At 37.4% G+C, this 17,598-nt stretch overlaps 1 protein-coding gene across 2 annotated transcripts; it reads right to left on the bottom strand.

Annotated features, from left to right (window-relative positions):
• Positions 1-2,245: 2,245 nt before the first annotated feature.
• LOC131988421 (glycogenin-1-like) lies at positions 2,246-16,218 on the bottom strand. Of its 2 annotated transcripts, none has more exons than XM_059353531.1 (7): positions 16,074-16,218; positions 10,624-10,762; positions 10,369-10,543; positions 9,610-9,772; positions 7,453-7,579; positions 5,142-5,379; positions 2,246-3,978 (listed from the first exon to the last, which is right to left on the bottom strand). In XM_059353531.1, the coding sequence occupies exons 1-7, from the start codon at positions 16,216-16,218 to the stop codon at positions 3,811-3,813; spliced, it is 1,155 nt and encodes a 384-aa protein (XP_059209514.1). In that variant the 3' UTR covers positions 2,246-3,810. The 2 variants fall into 2 exon arrangements, with proteins under 2 accessions (XP_059209514.1, XP_059209515.1); XM_059353532.1 differs by having other exon boundaries at positions 10,624-10,759; positions 16,074-16,192.
• Positions 16,219-17,598: the final 1,380 nt, after the last annotated feature.

Here is a 17,598-nt window from a genome sequence, read left to right as displayed (position 1 = left end):
TTGCAATATTGTTACTGATTTTTTTATACATCTATAACTAAACTGTTAATGTTTTAGTTAGTTTTGGTGAAGTTAGACATTCAGCTATTTCAACTGCAACATTTTTCCACTACTTTAAGTTGGCTCACTAATTTATCTGTATAGGAATTCTTTTTTAAATGCTTTAAAAGTATTTGTGCGCACAATTTCAACATATTGTGTTCAAAGTACAGCTGACTGTACTTGTTGAGCTCCATCAGTTTTTCCCATAGACTGTATAAATAATGGAAGTAGTGACCGTGACGTCACCCATTGTTTTGTGGGCTGCCCGTTGGAAGCATCGAGTTCAGCGTTTCACTCGTCGACATCTTGTTTCCGATACGGGGATCATATTTGGACTGTGGAGGTGCGAGAGGGACCTGACGACACTGGCTACACGGCAACCTGACTGAGAGAAGCCACTGCTAATTCATGTTAGCATTAACTGGGATGTTAATTTTGGCTAGCAACAAACAAAAACAAAATGTACATTACTTACCTCTGAAACTGAACAGCGACTCTTTGGAGCATCTGATAGTCCAACCAAATGCTGAACAAGACATTTTTACTGAATAAAACATTCAAATAAACTGTCATTAACTTAAAATACAGTGAAAGGTACAAAAGTTATGAGACCAAACTGGTAAATGTCCTTTTTTTTATATCTATGTAACTTTATTGACACGTTGCCGTGGATACTCATTGTTCTGCTTCTCTTCTGATGACGGCTTGTCTTGTTAGTGACCTGTCAATCAAAGGTAGCCACGCCCCAAATCATACAATTCTTTATCTTCTCTTTTCTTCTAAATGGGACCATTGTTTACACTATTAATATCAAATTGTCTTGTAGAAGATTTTTTACTAGCAATTGAGACCATAGTGTTGTCCTAAAAAAAAATTTCTAAGGTAATAAATCAAGTGAGAAGTTTTCTCATTTTGCGTGGATGGACAGAAATGTTTTTGCGGCCACACTTATTGCCCCCTGCTGGAAAAGCAGTAGAATGCAGCTTAAGGCACTTCCTGGTTTACCTCCCTGCTCAGATCCGGATGTTGCCGCCTGGTACCCACTGGTAACTGCAAGTGACCCCTAAGGTACATCTTGTTCAGGATAAAAGACTAAATAATTAATTGCTGCCCGAAAATCAAACCAACAGTACATAAATATAAAATGAAACTCAGGACAGGAGAAATTGATAAAAGGTGAATTTTTCACCAGTTCTTTATTTGCGCTTCAGCAGGGATGAACAGTTAACAGCTGGGGGACGGGACAGATCTGCATTAACTGAAGCCACTACAATTATTTTCCACTTCCACACTCATGCATATTGAGGATTTAGCGGGCTGATAAGATTAAAGAAATCTCACATGGACATTTGTCTCAACCTCGTCAGCTTCTTGTAGGAGGAGTGTGTTGTTTTTGTTAGGAGATACAGATTATCGTTTAAGGGCACACAGCTGGAGTGAAGTAAAAGAGGTATTGGCTACAGGAAAAGCTGAATTTGTTGTGCTACTAGCAGCAGTTACAGTAAGTGAGGTTTTGTAAACAGTGAACGGCAATAAGGCAGCTGGTAACACTACAGACAGGAAGTGATGAAACGGGTCATGGCACAAAGATATACTGATGTGGGTCTGGCAGGGACATAACATGCAGGGCACGCATACAGATGACAGATGTCTGGGGAGCGCACAATTTATAATCCCACAGGAATACAAACAAAACTCAACATCACTTCAGGATGTGGCTGGAAGTACTTCATTACTGGCCCACTTTTTGAAACGCTGTGCCATGCAAATACAACACAACAGGCCTTTGTCCTAAAACAACACCAGACATTACGAAGCTGAAGTCACAGGGAGCTGGTGAGTGTCAGAGGCACAGATAGGGAAGTTTACCTATGTACTCTGGTGAGGTGAACTGTCTTATTAAAGTGAGGCAGGGACTTGAAGAGGAAAGTGAGCCAGTTTCTGCGTATCTGCTTTAAAAAGAGACTTATTGCAGGGGAGGAGTTGTAGTAAAATCCAGAAACAACCTTCAAACTTACTGATTTCCCTTCTAACACAGGCTTCTCCCACAGACATTTTCTCAGTTTGTGTTGTTGCTGAAAGTTTCCACAGGTCAGGAAGACTTAGGACTGTGAATCCATCTCCATCAGATGCACAGGAACACTTAAAGGAACAGTCTGACATTTTGGGAAGTATGCATGTTTGCTTCTTTTTTCCTGAGAAAGTTGGATGAGAAGATTACACCACTAACATCTGTACCATAGACTGTTTCAAAAGATGAATGACACATCTCCACTTCCTCCCTCTGAAGAAACACACACCCCGAGCCATCTGGTGCTCGTGGTGTAATTTTGAGTCAGAGTCTGCACAGTAGTGATCTATAGGATGAGCCGTGGTGTCAAGATTCCCTCCATACGCACGCCCACTCAATCATAAGTTAATTACAGCGATGTCCCTTTTTATAGCAACAAATAACTCATTAAAACCAAATCAGAAATACTTCAATGTACATCAGTGTGATAAGAATCCGTCATGACAGAAAATAATGTTTTGTTTGTAAAAAAAAAAAATGATTTAACATGTTGGATTTTTTTTGTTTGACCCATATCCTATCTGCTAATAGGGCTGTATATTGGCAAGAATCTGGTCATAGGATACGCATTATATACACAGGAGTTATGATTAAATGTATAGCAAAATATAACAAGATATTGTGTTTTGTTTTTCTCTAATTTTGCGGAAAACTGTCACAGTATAAAGAGCAATCCACTATATGCATAAAATATCAGTAAAAAAATGTTTACTTTTATGAGAACAGTGAGATCTGTGTAAGCATTTATCACAGTCTCTGTAACATCCAACATCATAGCACTAATATTTGTGCAATTTTTAAAAAAATCGATACATTTTGAGAGTGGATACAGTATCGCAGAACATAAGCTTTTGATACTGAAGTGTATCGATATATTTTTCTTACAACCCTATCAGCTCACATGGAGGGGGTGGGATTTATCACTTATTCTGCAGCTAGCCACCAGGGGGCGATCAAAATCATTTGGCTTCACTTTTGGAAAGTTGTCATGTTGTCCATCTTTATAAACAGTCTATTGTCTGTACAGCAAACACAAAGAATGGAAACAGCTAAAAAGCTACCCAGGCTATGTTCAAATGTAACAAAATCCACCGACCAGCAGCTCTGAAGTTCACTAATTTGTATCTCCGCTTTTGAATCTGTATAAGTGTAGTCGAAGTGGTGGGAGTGGTTATATGCCAAAATAGGCTAAGCTGAGAAACAGTCAAGTAACAATACATAACAACAACGTTATCTTTGAAGAGGTCAAAATAAAAATACAGATGTGTGATGTCCGCAGTGCTGAGGTCACAGCTGATGCTAGTGGTTTCCAATCTTTATGCTAAGCTAAGTAAGCCGGCTGCTGGCTGCAGCTTCATATTTACCACATGAGTATCAATCTTCTCATCAAACTGTCGGCAAGAAACAGAATGACTTTCATTCCCGAAAATGTCAAACTTTTTCCTCTGACAGACAGAATAAATGATTAGAGTGCATGGGAATTGTGTCTGCTCTGTCATTCACAAACACACTGACAGTAAGCAGAGAGTGAGGCTGAACCATAGACTGTATATGTGTACTGATTAACAGTCTACTGGCTGAACGGTGCACAGAGGCATTCATCCAGTCACCTGCTAATCAAGCCCCTGTGATTGGCTGAGCACTGCTCAGCCGGCAACTGGTGCTCTCTCTGTCCGCCACGCTCCCTCGCCTGCCCGCTACTTCAAAAAGGAGTCAAGCTTTCGTTCGATGTTGGCGAAGGAGTCGTCACCCATGTAGTCGATCTGGCCCTGCTCCCAGCGCTGCTTCCTCTCCTGTGATGAAACCTTCTGCGGAGGAGGGGCGAAGGGTGCCGGGTGCTCTCTCACATCCTCCTGAAGCTTATTCTGCGTGACAGACGGAGAATGAATGAATCATTAAATGGCACTGGAGCAACACTTTATAAGGACTGGTTTCCCCACTTCCAGCCATGCTCTGCTGATCGCTCTTTTCTTCCCACAATCAACTCATGCAGCAGTTTCGTCAGAAGAGTCAAAGTACAGACAAGACATTTTGCAACACTTTTGCAGCAGATAAGGGTCGAGTTGGGCAGATGATGAAAGCTGTTTAACATGGAGAAATAGAAAGGATGGTTTCCTACCATAGACTGTAGACACTTAATAAATCAATACCAGTCAAAACATAATGTTTGAAGTAGGTAGGAAGCATCACTGTAAAGTCAGTTCTCTTAACATTGTGTAAGCTGCCTGTTACACTGTGATGTCACAAAATCATTATGTCTGTACAAACATGATTCTGCACAATGAAGGTACTCGGTACTCCTGCTTTTGTCGGTAGTTGACACATTTTAGGATAATTTATTGTGCCATTGTCCCATATTTAACACTCTTGGCCACTGTGACTAAACTAAACTATATTCAACCTCCGGCAGCACAAGACAGGCCTGGACTTGTCGGTACCGTACAGCTTCAAGCAACTGGGCAAAGCTGCACGTTTTGCCAGCTATTCTTTTGTTGACAAAGAACTATTTCACTGCTGCTCTTTTACAACCGGCAGCATGGCAACTTCCTGCGACTCTGTGAGGTGTTGAGCATTTGTCAGAGGCCCAGCATCCTGCTTGTTTCAAGGACAGCAGCAGGCTATTCATGCAGCCATGACACTAAGGAGGGGACTGGAAATACCAGCAGCAACAGACACAACTTTTGGCAACAGATTGGTGCTGAGGAATGTGGAACAAATGAACCTTTTCTTGTCATTGTGGCAACTAAAACTAGCCAGTATTTGTATCAGGAGCTTAAAGAGGGAGTCAGAAAGTGTACAGCACTTTCACTACTTAGTAGTCAGTAAATAGATTTACACATTTTGGAGACGTGCAGGAGAAAGCAGAGTTCACCTCGTAATTACAAGTTTCAACACTGTCAGGACATGACGATTGTGTAACAAAATTATATACAGTTCCCACCTCATTTATGTGTCAACACACCCCGACCACGCCTAGAGCCACACACTCTTGTTTCACACACAAACATCACAACAACAGTCGACGTACCTCCTCGCTTGCCTCTAGGAAGCCGCTGTTAAATGGAGTGTCCCCGTACGCATTCTGCAGTAAAGGCATCACTGATTTGGCGTACAGCTGCCACCACATGAGAAGGTAGTCGGGGTGCAGATGGCACTGGTCCGGGGACAGGGAGTGACCTTTGACCTCGCCCCTCTGAGAGTCGTAGGAGTAGCTCCACGGCTTCACCTTGCCGAGGAAATGCACCACCTTGGCATCACGGCCGTACCTGTGGAAACACAGCAGGCAAAGTGAATTTCAGACAACAGGAAAGATTGAGAGAGAAAGAGAAGGTTTAAATGCACAATTTCTGTCGCCTGGGATTTTGTTTAATTGTGTAGTAGGGCTTTTCAACCAGAGACGGTTCGCGGCCGGTGCAAACTGTTCTTTGGTTTTCCACCGCCAAAGAGCCGGCTCCTGGCCTGGAAAACTGGTTCCAGAGCAGCAGCTACTCTTTGGGGCTGGGGTCGGGGCTTTCTGACCAACAAGACCAACTCCGTGCCATTGAGGGAAACCGATTAAAACATGTATCATTCATTTATTTGATTTGTTTAACCGCAATGTGATTGATACGGGCAAGCTAGCGTGCTAACGTTAGCAGGTGATCGATAGCTTGCTAACATTAGCACGCTAGCGGGCTAGGGTTAGCTTTCAACAAAGTCCAACATTAACATCTTACGTTCAGTGTTTATAAGAATGTATTCGGCGTCCATAGTGATCAAGATGAGCAGCACAGATGTGTTGTAGAGACGATGTAGTCTATCATATTTGCCAAGAAGGCGGAGACTATACAGACATTAACAGTGATGTAATGATGTGGTTCTAGAGCCTGTGGAAACGCAAACAGGTTCAGAGCCGGTTCGTAATTTGGACCAACTGTGAACCAGCTGTAGCACCGGCTCCGAAACGGCCCCGAAACTGCTTTGGTCAAAAAGGGGTATAGTAGGTTCAGAAGATTTCTACCAGGAGCCTTGTTATCTGCAGAGCTCCTCTCCTAAACAAATGGAAACACTCAAAATACAGAATAAAGTCATTTCACATAAAATTTCTGTTTTTCCGACATTGTTTGCTAGCCGAACATTTTAATCACCTTGTTTCTCTGATAAATGAAAAACCAGCCCTCCGATGATTGAAATCCTTTGAAATCCGGTTGAAATATATAGTCAAAAATAACAAAGGTCCTAAAAAATGTAGCTTAAAACTGGTTAAAAAGTTGAAATTTGTGACAGATTCTGGCAGACAACCAAAACGCTGATGCATGTGGACATTCTATATCTGGTGAGTGAGAATGAAGCATTTTTATGTTGAAAAGCGACATATTATACCTTAAACGGCTGTTGTGAAACAAGAAAACAGTGACGTTGTTACAACAAAGTCAAAGGAGGGAGGAAACAGGAATGCTTTACTAGTTTACACATCATTTCTGATATCAATCTGAAAGTATGTGCACCCAGAATGTCTAATTTTACAATCCACCTCTGTTTTCTGTTGCAAACACATTTCTTTTGCCCAACCTGACTTCTTCTTATTGATGTTCCCAATCAACATTATAATAACAGAATTTTCCTTTATTACTCACTGAACTGAACTCTTCAACAAAAGGAAACTCACAGTACAAATAAAAAAAATAAAAAAAGTGTACAAGCTCAGCAGCAGCTCCTTTTTGAGGCAGGTTGTGGGAGAATGTGTGCTGTCCTTGCTCTGACTTTGAGCAGCTTCTTGTAATTCAAAACCCTCCAACAGACAGACACACACACAGACACACAGTTACACAACCTTTGAACTGACCTTGGATAAGCTTTATGCCTCTGAACACACAAGCACCCTGAGGTTTCACAAGCAGAGCTATAGAACCAGGTCGGAACAAAGGAACATATGAAGAAACACTGGATGTAGTGCGTGTGTGTGTGTCTGTGTGTGTGTGTGTGTGTGTGTGTGTGTTAGGGTTGTCACGATACTAAAATTTTCAACTCGATACCGATACTCAGGAAAATATTCGATACTCAATACCATTTTCGATACCACAGGGATAAAAACAAAGACCCCAAAATTTAACAGAAATATTTTCATTAACAAGAAAAATGCAACATGTAAAAATTAACAGAATCACAGGTTAAATATTTATAATAAAAAACAGTTGTGCAAAAAGAAACTGCAACTATGATAACAAGCTTCAGATACTCGATACTTTTGAAAATGAGTATTGTATCCAGATACAACGTTTTAGTATCGATACTTTTTTGAGTATCGATACTTTTGACAACCGTAGTGTGTGTGTGTGTGTGTGTGTGTGTGTACTGACTGTTTGAATGCTGGCAGGTAGGAGTAGATGGCGATACTGCTGAGGTTGTAGATAAAGGGAAGGTGTTTGGAAATATCTGCTGTTGCCCAGGTGTTAAAGAAACTGTTGAGAACCCCCTGATCTCCACCTGCAGACATGGACACACACAAATACACTCAGAATCATAGTTAGAGTCCAAACTTTTTTGGGGAATAAAGTAGAACAATATGAGAGATGGTTAGGCCTGTCACGATAACACATTTTTTAGGATGATCTATTTTCCCAGATACTATCACGATAAACTATAGTATCGTTGCATTGGTGTTTTAGTTTTATAACGATATTAGAGCATAATCACTACATCCTTTTCCACAGCAAGGAATTTTTTAATCTTGAGAATATTTAACATTGGAATTGAAATGTGGAAAAGAAATATTAAAATATCCTGGATAAATACAACATAAATAAATAAACTACAACTAAAAACAGATAAAATAGACTTTCAGGCTAAGTTAACAAAACATTGCACTTAGATAAACATTATGTATTGTATTCTTTTCTTATTAAAATAAAATATAAACAGCTGGAATGGCTGCTTTGGAAGTATAGTTTTTTTTCCGACAAATCGTACTGCCTGTCAAACATTTGCAGTATTACTCTAAACACAACACAAAAAAGCACAAAAAGTCACACATGTAAACAACAATATATTGAGTCCATTTTTATATATTGAACGATAAGCCGATATAGTAGATATCGTGACAGGCCTGGAGATGGTTATGAGTTCTGGATAAAATACACAAACACATCCAGAATAGTATTAGTCGTGTCATAATGATTCTGCATTTTTGCTAAAAGTAACTATTCACCATGTTTGACCTCTCTTCTCTGGCTCAGTAAAGCCATTCACACATGCTGTAGTACATACCTGAATGGTCAACACCACACACACACACTCACTAACACCATGCATTCCCACAGAGTGTGTCCTTTCTGACATATATTAATAGAACCTGAGAAGGAACATGTTTACACACTCATAAACAGATGGCAGATGTATGTGTCAAAGTGTTAAGTGCAGACAAACAGCAGGGGTGACATGGCAGTTTGAGGACAAGGTTAGACCAGGACAAAGTTAACATTAGGACACTATTTCTATATATAAGAGTGTGTGTGTGTGTGTGTGTGTGTGTGTGTGTGTGTGTGTGTGTGTGTGTGTGTGTGTGTGTGTGTGTGTGTAGAGACATCCTTAACAGAGTTAAGTGGTAGTCCAAGTAACTTTAACTTTAGTGTAGGGCTGGGAAAAAAATTGTCTTTGTCTTTTGTGGGGGAAAAAATATCTAAATCGTAAATCAGATGTGATAAGGTCATATGGCCCAGCCCAACCTGCTAAACATCAGCATGTTAGCATGATAATATTATCAATTAGCTAAAAGCAGTAGGTAGAGCCACACAGAGCTGCTGGCTCCGGCTGAAGACCTCTACTGTTGTTTTAGTCAAGAAGAAAGCAACTTTACAGAGCTGCATTTTCTAAACTGATTGAGATCAGATCAGTATCTATTTCCTTATACTTACAAAACAATTGATGTCATTTCCTCTTGTCTCTACAGGTAATGTTGTAATAACTCTCAAAGCAGACCTGGGCATTAGTGAGGTTAGCCCGAAATTAGAAATCAATACAACTGTGGTGCTGTTATTTTGAAGATGATTTACGTATGTGCGTGCATGCATGAGTATGCACAGAAATGCGTTCCACAAAAAACAGAATTACCTTGTTACCTGGTGAAAAACACTTATTGCTTTTTGCATAAAGTTAATAAACTGCTGGTTTACTGCATAACAAACATGCTCTATATTGTTTTTGTGGTTTGAATGCATGTTGTATTTAAAATAAATGGAAAAGTGAAATAATGATTGGAATTTTTACTATTTTTTACTGCTATATTTGACTTAATCCACATTAACATAGTCTTATCATAACAAGTATTCACCAGTAGCAGCTCAAAAATAGATAATTTACTGCATTTCATAAAGCGATGAAATTAATATTGAGCAGAATTTAATTCAGAGAATCTCTGCAACCTTCGCAGTATCTCATGTGGCCCCTTGGGAAAATGACTTGCCCACCCCTGTCTTAAAGGGACAGAAAAGGAAAGAAATAAAACACTCAGGTCTCACCGTCGAAGCTGCCGTTTTCGCTGCAGAATGTGAGTAGCTTCTCGTGTGTCTCATTGGACGGTCTGAAGACGAACACCCCGGAGTTGAAACAGTCTGGCCAACCAGGATCTGGAGCTGCAGACAGTTCCTCCCTCTCAAAGAGTTCATCGATATTTGACAGCACCTGCATACATTAAAGTGAATGTTACTTATTAATTCATATATATATATATCAGGGTTCATACACTTTAGCAGTGGTCAAATTCAAGCACTTTTCAGGGACTTTCAAGGTCAATTTTCAAGCTTTTCCAGTATCTTACACCTGTTTTAAATTGCATGTTTTAGATGAGTACTTACATACTAAAAGGGGGAGATTTCACTGAACCATACCAACAGCGATGGTATTACACTTTAAGGAGGAACGGTCTTCATTTCAGATAGGCTTCTCATTATTTTTTACATTGAACATGTGATTATCTATAGTCTATAGATGGATATAGTCAGATTGCAAAAGAAAAACAGCAAGAATTTCAAGCCTTTACAAGCACTTTATCCAAAATCCAAGCACTTTTTAAACCTTGAAAAATACAACATTTAAATTCAAGCATTTTCAAGGATTTCAAAGACCCGTACGAACCCTGATATATATTGAGTTTAATTCATCATTTTCACATTCCATAAAGTATTTCACTGACAAAGTGTTTCATGTTGTGATCAATGACAAAGAGTGCTGTGATTTATTATTGTATGTTCTCTGCTGTTGTCAGGGTTTTGTCTCACCAATGTGTCTGCGTCCATGAACACACACTTGCTGTATTGTGTGAGAGTCCAGCAGTGCAGTTTGGTGAAGGTGACTCCGAGGTCCGGACGCTTCATCATGGACAGATGAGCTGAATCCCCCGAGTCCATAACGTCCACCACAACCACCTCATCATAAATAGAGCTGAGTGCATCTCTAAAAACAGGAGGATTTATCTCAGTGTTGGATATTGGCATTTGACATTGTTTCCCCACAACATCAGCTTTGTGAGTTACCTGGAAGGTTGTGCAACATGAGGTCCTACGAGTGCGACCAGTTTCCTGGTTGTGTTGTGGTTTCGTAATGACTGGCCCAAGACCATGGCTCCTTTGGCGTAATTGTCATTTGTGGCCAGTGTCACAAAAGCTTGGTCTGCTTGGAAAAACACACAAACACACATCCTCAAACACTCATCAGCCATCTGATTGATAATCCTGTGTCTTGAGTCAGTCCGGCTATTATTTATCTGTATTTTAAACTTGTTTTAAAATTGAGATATTGTGTATAATTTCTTTCAGTACAACCAGGGATGTTTAATAAAGGAAAAAATATGTGATTAACAGTGAGCCAAGCTATCAATAAATCTGACATTTTTGGTGAAACTGACAGCTAAGGGCTCGCAACTAATGAAAAAACATAAGTTAAAACTGATAAAGAATAGAGCCTGACCGATATCGGATTTGTGAAACGGATTTCAACTTTCAAGATGAGAAATTCAGTAGTTATCAATATGGCCGCCAATATAGTGAATTTTTCTATGTGGACTGTGCAAAAATACTTTTTATTCTTTATTACTCTTATACTCTTTATTAAATAATATTTAATAGTATTATACATTATACATACAATGTATTACATTGTTAACTAATTAGAAATGAATACTTAATACTAAAATAAAAAATAAAATAAAATAAAATACAAAGCTCCGTAAACATCATTACAGTATGTTCAATGTCAGTCTATATATAATATATATATAAGAATTATATATATAATACAATATACAATATAAAAATACAATAATTAGCTAAATAAACATCAGCATATGTCTATATTAGTTAATTGCTCACAATTTAATTAAATTAATAGCTAAATAAATTTGTATGTTCAGCATCAGTCATTTAAAAAAAAACAATAAATAAAAATAAAATAAATAACTTAATATACATCAATGCATCTTCAGTATTGATTAATTGCTGGCCATTTAAATAAATAATATAAAATATACAGCTATATGGCACCATTTCTAATCACCCCAAGCACTGTTAACTGCATTATTTATTCTGCAAAAAGATTTACATATGGATGCATATTAGAAAATGTTTACGTTGATACCTATAGAAACTGAAATGTCTGTGATAAGCTAATAATGGCTGATAAAACAAGAAGAATGTGGATAGTTTGTAAAAGCATCATAACCAACACATAACAGCAAACTTTTTGCAGTACATTCCCCTTTTTAAAGATAATGGGACACAGCCCAACTCTAATCCTTACATAAGAAAAGATAAACAAATCAACACCAGTTATGTAAAGGTTTTCTCTGTTTTTATTACCTCAGGAGACACTATCCATGCTCTCACATCTGGCTGTTGCAGCTTTTTTGAGCATCTATATTTGTTTTATTTAAAGATACTTAAACATATCTTAATTGGACAGTAAACTAAACTAATCCATTAACTTTTTTCTGCTTTTTCCTCCATAACAAACATGCACCGTTACATCCACTGTGTGTGCAACTGATCTGCAGGCCTATTGTGCAAAGGTTCAGAGTCTGATGAGTCCTCCATGCATACATTAACTGCAGCAGGGGGGCACACTGTGTTTCTGCTCGAGTGAGAGATTTGGCCCACAGCCAGCAGATAGTATTCATCAGTCTGAATGTGTGCTGTTGTCATGGGGCTTCTGGGAAACCCGATCAGAGATGCAGTGTTGCAACGGTTGCTAGGATCTGATTCAAGGAACTAACAACTGACTATCAAAAGAGTGGAAGGCCCGTCTCGCCTGCAAGGCCGTACAGGAAGCATGTGCCGTGTTCCCACGGAGTTATCTGTGGTGACATAAAACCATTTGACCTGCATACCTCTGGGTCTGACTCATTTCACAATCATGAGGACAGATATCTGTGTTTAACATGGTCCGGTAAACCAGTTTAAAATATTATGTTATCTGGGGTCAGCGCACCCATTTTAAAACATAATTAATTCAGTCATGGAAAAAATTATTAGACCACCCTTGTTTTCTGATAATGATTTTGGTTATTATCAAGAAAAACATGGAAAACGTCTAGATATCATCTCTTAAATTAAAGTCTCATGAGCTATTTTTTGTTGTTATCATTATATTTGTCCAAACAAATGTACCTTTAGCTGTACCAGGCATTAAAATAAACAGGAAATTGAAAAACAAAACAAAACCAAAACCAAGGTGGTCTAATAATTGTTCCATGAATGTATAATCAGGGAAAATAAACATTTAAGAGATCACATGTAAATTACTCATTAAGGACATGTAAATATTGTTTCCTGGATGTAATTTCATGTTAAAAAGCTGCTTGCAAACATGCAGTACTTCCTGTTTGTGCATTTGTTTACTGATATTAACTTTTTATTACAGTAAAGAGTCGTTTTTGTAGTTTATTTTAATTAGGGAACACAGCAATATACTATAAAAAGCGCGACACTACAGGCCTTTTTTAGTATTAAAACGCACTGTAGTGCACGTCCGCACTGAGAAACAACTGTGTCAAGTTAATTACAGACCCAACAATAACCCAGGAAGTTAATAACGTTTTCTTTAGAAAATAAAAGCATAGCATGAGCTATGGCTCAACCGAAGAACTGTTCAAATTTACTTTCATTATCAGTTTATCTGTTGGATTATTTTCTGGATAAATCATTTAACCTAGAAAAAAATGAATTTAAAAAAACATTGATATTGGACTAATATAGGTATATTATGGTATGCTCCTCATCTTATTTTACTTATCCTGAATGATGAAACCTGTTGGTAACATGGAGAACAAACTACATTTATAGGAATTAAGTGAGACAATGAATAAACAGTCATTTAAAAAATGTGGAAAAAATCACATTATCCCAAAGCACTCGGTGATGTCTTTAAATTTCTTGTTTTTGTCCAACCAACAGTCAAAAAGATAGAAGATAGAATATTATAGAATACTAGATATTCACATTTGAAAAGCTTGAAACGGTTAATTTTTCATTTACTGATTTTAAAAAATTATCGGAGGAATTTTCTGACAAAAGACTAATCAATAAATCAGCTGCTTTGATTGATCTGAAATTATAAAGCTCTTAAATCTAATGAATTAATCAATCAGCCATTTATTGATGACCACACTACAGAGGTCGTGGAATTTGCTTTGGGTACAGCGCATATGTAAGCTCAGAGTCAGTAACATCAAACATACACAGATATGAACATATTGACATTTCAGGGCTCGTCTACAAGAAGTGGCCTCATGATTATGTAATAATGCAGCTGTTGCCTTAAAGGAACAGTCCAACATTTATTTCGAAAGATAGCTTTTTTTGCTTTCTCGACGAGAGTTAGATGATAAAATCAATACCACCCACTCACACGTCTGTACTGATATGAAGCTAACCGGCTACAATTTACATGGAGAAATCATGTTTGTGATGCAATGTACGTTTTTTCCACCTGCCCACTTTGTGACACCCTGATGTCACAATCTGCACTTCCACTCTGACTTTACTGGCTGTGAAGTAATCACCTCTCACATTAGAGCTATTAACAGGGTTAGTATTAATGGATTACATATAATCCGGACCACATAATCAGATGATGATAAATAAGCAATCAGCCCAGATTTCTTTTTTTTTTCTAAATGTGTAATTAGATTATAGTTACATTGTCAAGGATTACTGTTTATTTAATACATGTTGTATTCGGTAAGGGTAATTTGATTTGACCTATTCTAAATGTGAATATGTTCTACTGTAGTAAAGTAAATTATAGGTTGCCATTTTTGTTAATAGTGACTTAACTTTGATGATGATAATGTCGTTTTTATGCCTTTACTTTACTTTTATCTGCATTGAAAATAGAAGATGAACATTTTCAGTAAATGCTCCTCGTGTGTTATAACAGCAAAGTCCTCCGTGTGGACTTTTATTTTAAAAAACAGTCGCAACAAAATCTTCCCACATCGCTTCCATTTCATTTTATTTTCCATGCAAAAATGGCAGAATTGCTGTTTCAAGTCATGGTTTTCTATGTTTTATATAATGAGTTTTGGACATTTGGGCTTTGGATTGACATAACAAGATATTTTAAGACATCACCTTGGACATTAAAAACTGGGATGCACATTTTTTACTATTTTCTTGAATAGTATATTCAAGAAAATAGTATAGTATAGTATAGTATAGTATAATAGGATATTTTCTTGACCAAACAATAAATAGATAATGAAAATATTTGTTGATTACAGAATACATGCAGTAGTCTGTAGTTTTTGATAGTACTGTTTTTGTAAAGATTATTAGATTTGACCAAATGTGAATGCTAAATATGCGAAATGCATTTTAATACCATTGAAAATGCCTTGAGATGACCTTTTGTGTATAAAATACAATATTTCCATATTTTATTTTGAAGTAATCCAAAACATTAGATTACATTTTCTTTCAAAATGTCACTTAAGTTAAAGTAATAAAATCTTTGGCATTCAAAAAATATCCTAAATACAAAAAGTACAAGTACTCATTATGCAGAATGGCCCATTTCAGAATAACATAGATTATATTACTGAACTGTAATTATTGATGCATTAATGTGTAGCCTAGAACATACTACTGCTCCAGCTAGTAAAGGTCGGGCTTATTGTTCACTATATATACTGCCAGGTAGGTTGTGAATTTCTTCTTATCTTATATATAATACATCAGAATGTTTTTGTTGTCATTTTTGTATAATTCATATGAATCTGCAAAGTAATTAGTAACTACAGGTATCAAATAAACATAGTGAAGTAAAAAGTACAACATGTCCCTCTGAAAAGTAGTGGCGCAGAAGCATAACGTAGCATAAAATAGAAATAGTCAAGTAAAGAATAAGTACATCAGAACTGTTTTTAAGTACAGTACTTGACTAAATGTAGGCTTGCCTAGTCACTCCGGTCGTTTTTATATATAGTTATTCCACTACTTATTATTAAGGTATGAAATTATCTAAATTGGGATTTTTGCCATATAGCCCAGCCTTTTCAAAACATTTAATTTTTAGGAACATATCTATAATTCTTCTTTTAGATTTTTAACATTTTGTTACCTAACACCAGTTGCAGCTAAATCGCTTTAACTTTGAAAACTGTAACCGGAAGTGTTGTTTTTGATCAATGGCAGCTTCACTTTGGTCCAAACCGCTGCATCAAGTCATCAAATCAAACGTCTCTAAATGTCCGCAGCACATAAAATATAATAGCATAAAAAATAAATAAAACTCATCGCCTCCTTAATATCAGTATACAAGCAGCAGTGAGCGCTCTAGTCGCTATGTATTTTTCTGCAGCGTTTAATAAAAATACGCGATATTTGGTCAGAAGAGCGCAGTTCGCGCAGCCCCGGTCCGGTCCGGAGATGCCGTGTTCCGGTATCAGTGTGGCGGCTGCAAGTGTCGCAGGAGCTCCGGTGTTTCTTACCCGACATGGTGCGAGGAGGAGAGTCAACCGGGGGCGCCGGGGTCGTGATGATGGTGCGGACGGAGGGTTTGCACTGAGAAGGGCAGAGACTCAGCAGCTGGGAGCAGTCCAACACAGGAATTAAGCCCCACATTTTCCGGGTCATGTGACCAGTGACAGCTGACACGCCCACCTGCGTGTGAAAATTATGTTCTGTCGAAATTATCATAACAAATAAATAAATATTATAACCCACCAAAGAATTATACAGCAGCAATAACACAAATCCTCTGTTGCAAGAAGTAATGCATTTAAAATCTGAAAACACTACCATTAAATTACACTGCAAGTACTCATTATGCAGAATGACATTAGATTAGTGGTTCCCAAAGTTTTTCTACTGGGCCCCCCTTTTCTATCTAAAAAACACATTCTTCTTTTCTTTGTCATAAATTACTTTGCTGTAAAAATATAACATTTTCATGCAAAATTTATGGAGAAATACCATGATGTGTGAATGAATGACACAATTACCCTAAAATAACAATATTCAGTCTAAATTACAGTTTTTGATGATATTTACATTTAAATTTACAGTAGAAAATCCACTCACTGTAATTTTTACGATGAAGTTCTGGCAACCACAGCTGCCGGTATTTTTCTGTAAATTAAACAGATTATTTTTTACAGTGCGGCATTGGAGAACAATGAAATTATTTTAATTCAGCCTTGCCACGCCGCCCCTTTTGTAACCCTGGGCCCCCTAGGGGTTGCGCCCCCCAGTTTGGGAACCACTGCATTAGATTATAATTATTAATGTATTAACAATGTGTAAGCATGACTTTACTGTTGCAGCTTGGGCACATCACAACTTTATTTTAGAAAACATTGTGCAGGCACACAAACTGTTCATACCAGGGGTAGATATTTAAGTAAAATAAACAAATAAAATAAATTCAAAAAGATAAAAATGGGTTAAAATGAGTAATAAAAATAAAAGTAAAGAAATGTTACAGAAAAAAAATATAGATTCAAGATAATGTATCATCAGTACATTAAATATATATATATATATATTCTATATATGCCTTCAAAATTAAGTTTTTCCAATTTTCTTCCTTATGAAATATTGATTACTTTATGAACTTGTTAGTTTAATCTAATTTACAAAAGCCTTATTCTAAATTTGCCAAGTAACTAGTAGGCTCAACTATTAAGAACAATTGTGACATTACATTAGGTACTGCAGTTGCCCTTTATATTCTGTTGCATGCATCCAACTGGGAAATAGTACTTTGTCATAACATTGGGCTGCATGCAAAAACATTTTTTTTCTTTTATCTTTGCCTTACTTTATAATTTACATACCAGAGAAAAAAATGTACACGACTCCTGCAACAGGTCTGGACCAGTCGTAAATTGTCTTTGTGTCTGAGAGGAAATTCAAAATGCAAGCAAATAAATGAATGTGGAAATCACTCATACAAGCCACTAAAGACCAACCCTGTCTGAACAAGTGGTTCTTGCATGAGGCCCTAGAGCCTTG

The sequence above is a fragment of the Centropristis striata genome, chromosome 16 (assembly GCF_030273125.1).
Source record: "Centropristis striata isolate RG_2023a ecotype Rhode Island chromosome 16, C.striata_1.0, whole genome shotgun sequence".
Lineage (NCBI taxonomy): Eukaryota > Metazoa > Chordata > Actinopteri > Perciformes > Serranidae > Centropristis > Centropristis striata.
Note: the sequence above shows the minus strand (reverse complement) of the source record. Positions and strands in the feature narration are given on the sequence as shown.

Excerpts from the sequence above, each read along its gene's own strand:
- LOC131988421 (XM_059353531.1), bottom strand. The coding sequence starts at position 16,218 with ATGACCCGGAAAATGTGGGGCTTAATTCCTGTGTTGGACTGCTCCCAG. Across the intron at positions 10,544-10,623 it reads CATGTTGCACAACCTTCCAG|AGATGCACTCAGCTCTATTT; the intron begins GTAACTCACAAA and ends TCCTGTTTTTAG. Across the intron at positions 3,979-5,141 it reads TCCTAGAGGCAAGCGAGGAG|AATAAGCTTCAGGAGGATGT; the intron begins GTACGTCGACTG and ends TCTGTCACGCAG.